This window comes from Chanodichthys erythropterus, chromosome 6 (assembly GCF_024489055.1).
Source record: "Chanodichthys erythropterus isolate Z2021 chromosome 6, ASM2448905v1, whole genome shotgun sequence".
NCBI lineage: Eukaryota > Metazoa > Chordata > Actinopteri > Cypriniformes > Xenocyprididae > Chanodichthys > Chanodichthys erythropterus.
The window spans coordinates 16,584,654-16,597,972 of NC_090226.1; the positions used below are offsets into that span (position 1 = coordinate 16,584,654).

Sequence of the window (13,319 nt, forward strand, 5' to 3'; positions counted from 1 at the left end):
TTAGAGATTAAAAACAAAGAGCTGTTTTTAATGTTATATAGTCATATCCATGAACAAGACCAAACTTGTTCAGTTACTTTTACCCAGCTATAACAGACCTACAATACAAGGCAGGCACTGTCACGTTTAATTTGATTAATAATGAAATGATAAATGTCAGTGCACCATATATCTGTATGTCTCTAATAAGATGACAAGATTTAGGTTTGCAAACATCTTAAATCAGGATGGCTTTGGATCAAAACCCTAGCCCTGGTTATCTGCTTCTTGATTGGTATCTTTAGTGAATTCCTAAAGAGGCTATTGTCCTGATTGGCGGAGATTACTTTGAGAGCAGCACAGGTACACCCAGGTGACACTAAAGATTCAATGGCATCTTTTCAGGCTGTGATGTTTTTTGGAGTGTCCTTGTGTCTCTGCGTGAAGGAGCTGCTGTGAACAGCAGCCACAGCGCTGCTCTTGTCCCCTCACTTAATCACTCACACTAATTAACCTCCTGGCTCTCAGACTAATGGACAGTTAGTGCCTCTCTGAGCTTCACATCTTCAGCCGACAAAACGCTTCTGAATATAATGCTTGCTGCTCATTTACCCCTTTGGTTTATGTTTATGTTTATGAAGTGATTACAAAAGGTGTTGCAAGTTAAGTGTGAAGATGTATTGTCAGTGCATTTCAATATCTAACCCAGTGAAAGTAGGTAGGAAATGTGTTATTTGAGGAGAGAGCTCAAACCTACATTTGCTGCATGGGCATCAAGGCTCCACATGTCAACTGCTAGGCCACGGTTCCAACCTAAAAACATTGAGAATAATTGATATTGTTGCATTTTTTAACAAATAGTTGAAAAAGAAGGACACAAGCTAGAATCAAACCCACTTTTGCTGCATGAACATCAGTACTCTACATGTCAACTGCTAAGCCATGGTTCACACAAACACATTCTCAATACTTATTGTGATCTTGTAGAATTTTTTTTAATGATTAGTTAAAAAAGGAGGACACAAGCCAGAAACAAATCTGCATCTCCTGCATGAGACTCATCATTCCACTGCTAGGCCTCAGTTCTATCCCAAACACATTCTCAATGCCATGGTGAATATCTGATATTGTAGCATTTTTAATTTATAGTTTAAAAAGCCAGATTTAAATGCGCATCTCTTACTTGAGCTCCAAGGCTCATCATGTCAACTGCTAAGCCATGTTTCACAAAATCACATTCTCAACAACATGGTGAAAAATGGATCTTGTAGCATTTTTCTTATTGAGTATAATTTTTCAAAAAAGAACACAAGCTAGAATTAAACCCACATCTCCTGCATTAGCACCATGGCTCAACATGTCAGCTTCTAGGTCATGATTCAAAACCATTTTTACAGTCATGATAAATAACTGATGTAGCATTTTTCTTTTATGAATAATTAAAAAGGCGGAAAAACACCTGAATCGAAACCACAGAATCTCTGATTTTGTAGCATTAGCTTGGATCACAAATTTGGTCTATAGTATACAATATAGTTATGAGTAGTGTGTTTTTTTTTATGTTTATTTCATTCATTTTTAAGAATTTTGTATATTGATACTGATAAACATTTATATTGCATTTTCATGAAGCATTAAATATTTGCCTTTCTTTGTCCATTTGCATGAAATTTTTTTTTTATATTAAATTGTTTTGGATGTTTATTTGTCAGATTGAAATGTGATTATTCACATTTTTATAATATGAATTAATACATAAACAGCTTTAGGTGTGTGTATCGATATTCAAAAATTTGAATGTTTTGCCCATAAACAAATAATGTTATTTTTCCTGGTTCAGCAGACAATCTGTTTTCTTAGAAAATGGTCATTTGCATGTTGTTGACTTCAAGCAAGGTCAAGTATTTTAGATGTTTTCTCGGAGTGTACGGAACGGGTAGTTTGCATTTGGAGCGAGGTCCACATTAAGCCATGCTAAATAGCTAAGAATAGGAGCCATTTTCTTTTTTTTTTAATGTGCAGATATTTTTTTGACAGCTTTTATCTATTTTCAGTGCAGTTATTTGTGTGGTTTGGGTAGACTGTTTTCCACTAACTCTGCTGTCAATTCCGGACACTTTCTAAAAGTATGTATATTAAAAGCCAATGCCACCTACTGTACGGCTCTCCTAGCTTGCTTGTTTATAATCTTTCGGCCTTGCAGATTTCACAACTTTACAACTGCCACTCTTAATATGCAATCTCACTTTCTTTCTTCTCCTCGCTCTCCCACTCAATTACTCTCTTCCTCACTGGCTCTCCCACACACCTCGCTCGCTAGAGGACCCCCTCCCCATGCAACCTTTGAAACGCTGGCGCAGTAGCTTGCTATCCCTTATCGCTTATTTGTTTCCTTTCTTATGAAAACAGAGTAGCGCTTCTGCGAGTGACCCCCTGCACCACATGAACACACCCAGACGCTTTTCCCGGAACGTCCCCAGAATGGCCTGGGTGGCCTCACCTGAACTGGGCCGTTGATAAACTGAACAGAGTGTGGTGGGCAGACACTGTTTATTAATGGTGTGCATTATGAAAGCAAGTGTACTTGGGCATTTTGTCTGTGTATGATCTAATGGCAGATTTTAAAGATTCAGTTCAGGCTCCATTCACTGGTTAGGTCAGATTCTACATGCATCTTACACTCGATTACACAGTGTGTCCTAATCATGAGTGACGTGATTCTAGAAAGAAGTAATTTGTCTGTCCACAGTGAAAGAATAAATAAATTTGATCTGTAATATACAGTATAGTTAAGTGTAGCATGATTTTGATGTTTACTTTGTTTAAAAATGTTGTTAATTGTACTCTACAATTCAAAAGTTTGAGATTTATAAGGTTTTGTTTGTTTGTTTGTTTTTGAAGTCCACCGACTGCATGTATTTGATCAAAATACAGAAATAATTATTGTGAAATATTGTTGCTATTTAAAATAACTTTTTTTATTTTACTATTTTAAAATGTCATTTATTCCTGTGATAGCAAACCTGAATTTTCAGCATTATCGCTGTATAATCATGGCATAAAAAAAAAAAAAAATTAAAAAAAAAAAAAAAAAAAAAACTGAACCAAAACAGCTGTGTAACAGCAAACAATATTATGATAAAACACTGAAATCTCTGCAATTTCATGAAATGTTTTCAAATAGTTTCTTAGTCCATTTGCTTTGAACGCTTTAAAAATTTAAACTCATTAACTATACAATAATAAACAGTTTATTTATTTGTCAGTTTGTCAGTGATTGATTTACATTTTTATATTTTAATTAAGAAATTGATAAATTATCAGTTTTTTTAGATAGTTTTTTTAACTGACTCATCGCGCGGAGCTATTTGAAAGTCTGCATTTGCAAGCCCGCTTTAACTTTGCGCACGAGCGGATCGGTTTCTTCGCTTGAAAAGCGTTCAGCTTTTCCGCCAACAAATTCCGCCATGTAAATAGCAATCCGCCATGGCGCAAGCGCATCTCGCTCTTAAAGGGAATGGGAGATGACACTCTGATTGGTTTATTGAACGTTACGGCCATTACTCATTAAGAGAATAGGGACAACCCATTTCAAAAATGCGCCCCGGCGCACGGACCGTTTTTCCGTCGTTAAAATAGCAAAAGTGGATTTGGACACGCCCTGAGTGCACCTGCGCCGTGCGCTTTACACTTTGCGTTTAGATCCTTAAAATAGGGCCCTTAATGTTAAAACATTGAATAATTCAATTTACATTTGATTTCTTCAAAGCAAGTTCAATATAATTGAGGAAAACAATTGAAGAGAGAAAAGCCATATTTAATTCATATAGATTTTTGTAATAAGCAGATTTATAATATTAGCTTCTACAGTCATGCAAGTAGCTACATGTCAACTGCGATGTTAAATTTGCCTGCTTGTCTGAAGAGCAGGAAACATGGTATTTTGACCTGCTAATGAGTGTTTGTGTGTGTTTTTGCAGACATGCCCATCTTTGGCCAATGTCCTGCACAGGATGACTTCTACCTGGTCATGTGCAGCCACTGCAGTCAGGTAGTCAAACCCCAGGCCTTCCAAGCACACTACGGTAAGACCGCCTTCTGCTCTCCACAGTTGACTTACTCTCTGCCTTTCTCTCTCTGCTGTCTTCAATAGAGGTGTTTTAGAAAAATCTTATCTCACTCAAGGGAATTAAGACAGAAATCCCTCCCGCCCCCACCTCTGCTCTGCCTCGACTATCATAACATGAAGAGGGAAGAACACAAGCCTTTGATACCCACCGCCAGAGTTCTGTTTACTATCCTCAAGTTAATATTTGATGTGCTCTTTTTAGTCAGCACGTCTGTGCTGTTTTATCCAATCTAGCACGTAAAACCTCCCGTAAGACGTCAGAAAATTTCAGGAATAAAAAATAAAATAAAATAACTCCCATTTCACTGTACCTCTGATCTGTATTTTGAGGAAAATTGTTTACTTTGGGTTTTTTATTTATTTATTTCTGAGCCGTTAAAAAATGTGTCAACAGTGTTTTAACACTGTATCATTTATTTTAGCACATGAACATTGCAAAATCCATCTTACTTTCAGCATTTTTGCAAATTTCAAGAAAGTGGCGTCAATCAAATGGCTGTATATGGCTTCTATAATGAAGCTGGGGTATTTTTAATTTCTATTAAAATTTGTGTTAAAAGTGGTTTCATTTTTATTTTGATTTTGAAAACATTTGGCCCAGTCAAGCTCTTGCTTTGTCCCAGCTGTTTCTCTGTACACAATAATTAACCTTAAATGAAAGTCTCCATTACCTGATACTGAGTCAATCTGTTGTTTAAGGGTGTTCAGACTTGTGGTTTAGGTCTTTTGGTTCAGACCAAAAAAGAAAATAATACATTTGGTCCAGGTTCACTTAGGGTTCACACTGTAATTTTTAAGACAAACCTAAAGATACAAAAAAAAAAAAAAACTTTTATGAAGCATATATTACGACAGTCCAAAACAATGCTGTGTGCTGGGCTAAAAGCGCTTGTTGTATAGGCATACATATGATAGTATATTTTTACCAGCTAAGAACTTATGAAGAGCTTAGAAAATATGTAAAGGAATCAAATCAGCACCAGGAATTCCTCCGTTGCACACAAACAAAGATCTGCTGCAGGGGACACGTTTCTGATGCCTGTGATGGGCAGCGTAGCTCCTATGATGAGAAGAACCAGGTATGCTTGAGCATTCTGTCCTTTTTAGGGTCTCATTTTGTGACATCATGTCCTGTTTTGGTTCGTTTAGATGTCTTTGGTCCGTTCATATTTCAGTCGAACCAGAGTTTATTTAGAAGCAGACCGAGACCCACCTTTTCAAAGGTCTCTGTCCACTTGTTTATTGCACACCAGGGTTCGGATGGCAGCGTTCACACTTATTCAAATTGCACTAACAGAGCAATCATACCAGAGATCGTTATAATCGACTCGAACCTGACACGTGTGAACACACCCTAAGATTTTGTATTGAAAGCTGGTGCACTTTAACTTATTTCAGCATTGGCCACAAGGGGGAGACAAATTGTCATTAAGTCCCAGTAGCAAAATGCTTTTTAAGCATGCTGTAAAGTAGGGCATCTGCATTGTGCATCGGAGTTGGTTTGCCTCAAGTCTGCAGGGCATATAACATCCAATTTAAGTTCAAGTCATATGCTGGCATGTTTGTTGTTTTTAACACACCATTTTGTCATTTTATTTTCTTAATGTCAGTGTGTTTTTTGGCCTTTAGATATTTTAGCCCTAATTTCTTAGTAGTATCACTGTCACAGTTCAAAACATAATTACAAAATTTGTCAGAATGATCAGAATTTAATTATTAATGAAACCTTAAAATGTAACCATTCAATTTTAAAAAATTCAATTTAACTTTACTTTCAAAATTGTGCTTAAGTAGACTTCCCCCCCCCCATTTTTCTTATTATATATAAATATTTGAGTTACACTCAAAGCGACAAATTTTGTAAAACTGTCTGCCTAGTGCCTTGTGTACACAAACATTCATGAACCATTCATGACACAGTGCAGCTGTTCATGGGCTATTAGAACCCAAAATAAAAACTGTTATGTGATTGGAAGATTTCCCGTAGCTATAACTGGATCCAAAAACATGTCACTGGACTCAGAATTTGTGCAGATTGTGAAAGTTGCAGCACTCTTGAGAGAGCTAAAACATGTCGACATCAGTGCACTTGACGCTCTGTTCAGCTTCCAGAAGATCTTTTTTTTTCAGGACGGCATTGATGTTCAAATATTCCACAGTATGATCTGTTTATTGCGCTCGGACTGAGCCAGTTCTCCTGCAGTTTTTTTTAGAGATCATTACACAATCACTCACTCTAGCGGTGAGAGTTTTTTTTATGAACACTGGGACTCTTTTATTCTGGAGACTGAAAGATTAATGAGCAGATTAACTACACAGACCATGAAACTTTTAAATGCTCAAGTGCTTGACTAATAGTGTAGGGAAGAATCTAGTTCTGGCAAGTGCTTATCCGAGATGAGGATTAATAAATCATAATGAGCTGAAACAAGCTGTGGTACTAAGGAACATGTATTACAAACTACATATGAATCTGCAATCAGAAATGCAAATACATTTTAAAAATGATTTAGAAAAGGATTGCCCCTTTTGACAATTGGCCCTATAGTGACAATTATTTGTACAGGCTTTACAGTTTTCTCAGTGTCAAGAGCAGCTTATTGTAATTATAAATTAATTTACTTTTGCATGTGAAATGGATAAAGCTTCTTAAGGGTCAAAAACATATTTCTAATGGCACAGCATTTTTATGTCACATAATTTTTTAATTTATTGCGCTGCATCACCTGTATAATAGCTGTCACCGTTCAAATAATGCACGGTTCATACAAACTGTATGCAATATGTGTAAGGCTTTAATAAAAATATTGGATAATTATTTCCTCATGAATAAATTCTCAATGAGTAAAATTGGCTTTTATAGACTACATAACATGTTGCCTTTTTATCAGTTCGGACCAGTCTGGCCATTCTCCTCTGACCTCTGCCATCAAAAAGGCATTTTTGCCGACAGAACTGCCACTCACTGGATATTTTCTCTTTTTTTTTTTTTTAGACCATTCTCTGTAAACCCTAGAGATGTTTGTGCTTTAAAATCCCAATAGAGCAGCAGTTTCTGAAATACCAATAACCATGTCATGTTCAAAGTCCCTTAAATCACGTTTCTTCTCTATTCTGATGCTCATTTTGAACTTTGACTATGTCTATACGCCTAAATGCATTGAGTTGCTGCCATTTGATTGACAGATTAGACATTTGTGTTAACGAGCAGTTGAACCGGTGTACCTAATAAAGTGGCCAGTGAGTGTATATATGTATATAATTTGCTCTGAACTATTATGATTATTTTATTCACTTAAATGGGCTGTTTGTAGAATTCAGAAACTCTTGTTATTAGCAACACCGGTGGCCGATAAATAAACTGCAGCTTGTGCTTGCACTCATGCATACATAACATATTGTACAAGAGACTGAACGTGATTCAAGGCCCCGATATACTCATGGCGAAGTTCTTTTCCGTTCTTCACTTAGAAGTAAAAATTTGGGAATACCTTTGCAGCACAACTGTCATATCCTTTGGATTTTCCCGGCGAAACCGGCCCGAGTCCTTCACATAAAAATCAGTCTATAGGCTTTTTTAGACAACCTAGGAAGTCAGGGAAGTTTTCATTTCGCTACAAGCTGTTTACACATTCAGCTATACAAAAAGCCTTTATATAATACAAAATGCATTTGATTCCTCCACAACATTAATCAGTTTAAAATGGGCTCAACTTTTCCTGTGCTGAAATTGACCGGCTGACTGTACATTATCCTTCACTTTCATTACATTATGCATTTGTGGATACTGTGGGGTTTTGCAGTCAAACTGGACCTCAGATGATTAGCTGATTGGATATTTAATCTTGCTGTCCTTCAAACAATGTTGAAATTAAAGTCTTTGAAGTGAATTCAGTAGAGTTTACTAGGGCTGCCCCCAACTAAAGATTTTTGTAGTCGACTAGTTGCTTGTTTATGATACTAATTGATTTACTTAAGTATATATTGCTTTGGCTATGATTAAGGTTGATAAATTATAGGCAAACGACACAGACCAATGGTACTTTGAAGGTGTTTACTAGCCAGAGCAAGCTTTTCTGGAAATTTTGCTTTGGCAAGCTGTTTCAAACTCCTGAAACAAACACAAAACGAACTTCGTGTTAGCCTGATTTTGTTCGAAATGACGTCACACCAGTTCATTCTTCGATTTCACTTGAAGTATATCGGGGCCTTTAGTCGACTATTAGGGGGCAACCCTAGACTTTACAATATGAAGTGGAGATGAAACAAACAAAAATAAAAGTTTGACAGCAGCATCTGATGGTGAAGTAATTACTTTTAGTTTTTCAGTAGTCTCAAATTTGCTTAAAATGACTGTTCATATACATTGTAATTATCATTAGCTGCGTTATATATTTAATTATGGTTCATTTAAAAGCTAAATTTGATGACCAACAAATATTTATTTAAATTCTATTCTCTGCTTGATTGACAGTTATGTTACCCACTCTGATGTATTTGAAGTTTGCTGATAGATTTGCAAAGTGGAAAATTTTAATAAACTCTCAAACACACTGTAAGAGCACTTGATTTGATTGTTTGTAGCTGCCGTCATTTTTCAAATGCTTTTATAAGTAGAAAAATTGTTTTTTTTTTTACTATTGCGAAAAATGACATCAATAATGAAATGTTGAGATTTTCATTTTTTTGGGGGGGATTTTTGTCAATTACACTGTGCCTTTGTCCACGCTGATCACCCTCTTTTGCACGAGGCTCTTGATTTTATGTCAGTAGTTCCCTGTGGTCATTTGTCAGATTGCAGTATTTGGTTTCCTTTCATCAGTCCCAGATTGCTTTTCAACATGGGGCAAAATGATATTGCAAACTGTTGTGGTCTAATTGGGGCTTTGTCGATTGAGCCTTTGGTTACTCAAATTGCTGTTGGCTCACTTTCTCGGAGCAGCGCCAACAATCCGGCAAGAAGCCACAAGCCTCAGTGAGAAATAAATAAGTCAAGGATTTCTTCCTGGTGTTTTTATTTTATTTTATTTATACTATTTGCTGTAGATTTATCAGCACAGATAAACACTGGTGGGACAACAGACTAAAGTGTGTGTGTGTGTGTGTGTTTGACCCTGGTTTGCTGGAGGGCTTAGTGACAAACACTGGGCCGGAGCAGCAGGACTGTGTGCTTTTGACAGGCTGGAGACAGAGTCGTTTGTTTGCAGCACAGCGGTTCATTCCTTTGACTAAATGCTCTTGCACATTTGTCTCTTGTAATTACGACTGAGAGAGAGCAAAGGTGTTTATTTAGAAGAGGAGAGTGTCTATATGTGCGTCTGAGTATTAATCTTGAAGCCTTTACAACCCACCTGCATTAAACATGAAAATGCCTTTTTTTTTTTTTTTTATACAAATGTTACCAGTTACTAACTTTGGCAGCCCTAAAATATTGAAATAAATTTCAAATAAAAAAATAAATCAACTGACACAAAAACAATAAATTAAAACTACAAATGATAGTGAAAACTAATGAAAAAAAAAAAAAGGAAAAACTGCCATTACCCTACTAGACATCGTACATGTGTTTATGTACTTTTTGCCTTTAAACATTGAGCATTCGAAGGGTAAAATCTTTCAAATGTCTCTCCCCTCAGAGAGAAGACACAGCTCCAGCAGCAAGCCCCCATCCAGCTATGCCGCCTCTGCTGCATTCGCAATCTCTCGAAATAAGGGCAGCATTGGGGGCGGAGTTGGGGGTGGGGCCGTCAGTGGAAGCACACTGGCACGCCCCTCCAGCACAAACAGCAGCATCCCCACTAAAATCTACAAACCAACCAAAGAGAAGCTGCCTCACAGGAAGCCTCACTTCCCCTACAGGGTGCTGCAAGAAGAGAGGTGTGTATGTGTGTGTTTTGATGGAGTGTAAGTGGATATAATGGATAAATTCGTTAAGATAATCAGCCCATTCTTATGTAACACAAAAGATGTAATCTGAAACACACCCACCTTTGGTACAATATAAGACTTAAGTCTTTATTTCTCTGCCTCCCAGCCCAAGTCCTGCTGTCAAAGTAGAGAAGGTCCATCTGAAGGTGGAATCTTCAGCCAAACTCCCCCATGTGCCCGCCTCTTCTTCCACATCCTCCTCCTCGTCCTCCAATACTGTGAGCACCTCTCCCCTGAAGTCAGGCCTTAACTTCCCCTCCATACCAAAGGCTCCACAGCTGGCCCCTGGTCAGATCCCCAACGGAAAGGGACACCTCTCGTCTCAAGACAAGAAACCGGACAGCAGCAGTGCCAGTAGCAGAAGACACGTGTACAAGAGACAAGGTAAATGCTAATACTCACTGCTGCTGCTGTATATTTGTTATTTGTCTCAAAAAATCCTATTGAAAAAATACAACCCTTTTCTTGACCTTATGTGTTCTGTTATGATATTTTTTGTTCTAGAGCGAGAGTTTAATCCAGATATCCATTGTGGGGTTATGGATATGACCGCACATAAGCCATGCACAAGATCCTTAACATGCAAGGTACGCCACCTTACACTTTGCAGTATGTTTTGAGTCGAAATTAGGGATGCACTATAGAAATTTTGGCCCATACAAATAAGCAGTTATTATTTTTATGTTATGGCCAATAATCAGTATAAAAAAAATGTGTCAGACATTCAGACTTTTTAAATCATACTTTAAACCTGAATTTCTGAATATCTTCCTAATCAGAATTATCTTGGCCAATATCATTATGGTCTACAATATATTGCAGTAGAGCGCATCTATAAGACATCCCTAATAAGTAAGTGAATCAAACATTTAATTGATTGACTGAACCATTAAATATCACCCTATGTCTCCACAGACACATTCCATAAGCCAGAGGAGGGCGGTGCTTGGGCGGCGGCAACGCTTTGACACGCTGCTCGCTGAGCACAAGAGCAAAGCACGCGACAAGGAGTTGCAGTTCAGGTTGGACCCCTCACACCCAGCACCCCCTCTCAGGGACCCTCACCCTCCCCCCTCCCGCCCCTCACAAGACCCTCACCTGGTCTCCCATGGCAATGGCACTGCTGATGCCACCAAGCCTTTGCCCCTCAGCAAACCCAAACCTCATAATTCTGGGCTTCCACGGTGAGTTGCTTCATCCTGCTTCACTATTTCCTCTAAATCAGCTTCCTGTATGATTGATTAGCCAATTGTGCTAGTTTACAGTCATCTCCACTTGTTTTTGTTTGGGACATCCCTTTGTCCCCATTTGGGACAAAGATTAAGTTGCTCTTCTTCATCTTCAGACTCAACAACAGTAACTCTCACAGTGGAGGAGACCCAGCCATGGCCCACGACCAGGCCCACCACTCTCACTCGGCCCCTGTTGGTACTGAGAGCAACCGCCTCTCCAGTGATGAGGGGGAGAATGAAGAGAGGGAGGAAGCCACGGAGAAACTGGACTGCCATTATTCGGGTTACCACCCACGACCAGCTGCTGTAAGTACAAGAAACCTTGTGATCTTAAAGTGTTAGGTGTTAAGTGTTTTTTTTTTTTTTTTTGAAGTGGTGAATTTCTCCAACTCAAGGGCCTGCTTAAAAAGTCACTTGCATTTATTTTCAGCTTTTGAATCACTAAGCTATTTTAAAAAGTTTAAATTAATATCCAGGTCCTCATTTGAATCCAATTTTGTGGCAAATGTGAGTTAAGTCGGCCTTCATTTGAATGCCTGAAGAGAACATTCGGCCTAACTTTATATAAATGTACTATGCGTATTCTGTCTCTCACCAGTACTGCACTTTTGGAAGTCGATTGTACGGTAGAGGATGTTACGCATTTGACCGGCGCTGGGATCAAGTACGGTGTGCTCTCACCACCATGCTGGACAAGCATGTCAACTCACAAATGTGGAAGTGAGTGTGTTGAGACCCTTCCTACAAGCAGCTGTTTTTCTGATGAACACAGTCCTAATTGTGATTTCTTCCGTTTACTTTGTAGGAAAATCCCTCTGGCGTTGGAGAACTCTGCAACAACACCAACAGCCTCTCACCGGACAAGCACAAATTCCCATTCTTCCTCATCCTCCTCCATATCCGCAGGCTTTCTCAGCCTGTCTTCGCCGCCGCCTTATGATAGCAAGCCGGTCCTGTCGTACGGCACCACCCTGAACGCCCGCTCTTCTCCGCAAGCCTCCGCAACCGAGCAGCCCGCCTACAGTGGCGCTTCTAGACAAGTGTCAGCCTCATCACCCCAGATGCCTTCAGCCCACTTGTCCTCCCTACCCTCGTTGGGCTCCAACCGACCCCTTAAATCCCGATCTGGTACAAAGTCCTTCAGGGCTCGGGAGCCATCCTCCAGCCTAAGTAACTCTATCGTCAAGGGTAGTAATAATAGCAGCGTTAGCGTCAGCGGAAGTGCGAGCGGTAGCCTCACTTCGGGCAAGAAGCGGAAAAACAGTTCCTTGCTAACATCCCATAGCAATTACACCTCTGAATCTTCCTCATCTTCATCTTTTAAGAAGAACTGTGCAGTAAACGCGGGCAGCCTGGGCAGTGCCTACCACTCCTCACTCGCCTCCACCCCCTCTTCGTCTTCATCGTCATCAGCTTCGTCATCATCCCACAGTGGGGTGTACAGTGTGGGGGTAAACTGCACCCCAGGCAGGGCCAACTCTCTGAGCTTGAAGCAGGAGTCGACAGGTCGCGGCCCTCCTTCTGGCAGCCCTGCCGAGTCTATTAAACGCATGAGTGTGGTGATGAACAGCAGCGACTCCACCCTCTCCCTCGGGCCATTTGTTCACCAGAGCAGCGATCATCACACAGATGCACGTCTAGAAGCCAAAAGGAGGAAGGGTTCGCCTGGCTCAAGTAGCCTCAACAGCACAGGTCCATACACCTTATCAATGCAGATTCGCTGTTTCATTCATTCATTCATTCATTCATTCATTCATTCATTTAAATCCGGATTCCTGCTTCATTTGAGTTATTTTTGATATAGTTTAATTTAAGTTTAGTTTTAATCTGGTTTCTGTTTCATCTCAATTTGGTTATCTCTGTCTAATGTCATTTTAGTATCAATCCAGATTTTGTTTGATTTGTTTAGTTTTTAGATTTGGGTTTTCATTTCATTTTAAATCCAGATTTCATTTAATTTATTTTTGGTTTTAATTTGGTTTCTGTTTCATTGCAGTTTAGTTTAATCCGATTTCTATTTAATCTGAATTTAGTTTTGATCCAGTTACTAT

The 13,319-nt window shown here is 39.0% G+C and overlaps 1 protein-coding gene across 3 annotated transcripts in view; it reads left to right on the forward strand.

The window, feature by feature from the left end:
• The window catches only part of LOC137021590 (ataxin-7), a 36,449-nt gene that overhangs the window by 19,201 nt on the left and 3,929 nt on the right, over positions 1 to 13,319 (forward strand). For 2 of the 3 annotated variants that reach the window (XM_067388250.1, XM_067388251.1), the window contains exons 5-12: positions 3,960 to 4,064; positions 9,745 to 9,985; positions 10,143 to 10,420; positions 10,541 to 10,623; positions 10,952 to 11,220; positions 11,382 to 11,574; positions 11,867 to 11,988; positions 12,074 to 12,960. In XM_067388250.1, coding sequence (XP_067244351.1) covers positions 3,960 to 4,064; positions 9,745 to 9,985; positions 10,143 to 10,420; positions 10,541 to 10,623; positions 10,952 to 11,220; positions 11,382 to 11,574; positions 11,867 to 11,988; positions 12,074 to 12,960 — 2,178 coding nt within the window. The remainder of the gene's footprint in view (positions 1 to 3,959; positions 4,065 to 9,744; positions 9,986 to 10,142; positions 10,421 to 10,540; positions 10,624 to 10,951; positions 11,221 to 11,381; positions 11,575 to 11,866; positions 11,989 to 12,073; positions 12,961 to 13,319) is intronic. The other variant, XM_067388252.1, reaches the window with a different exon arrangement.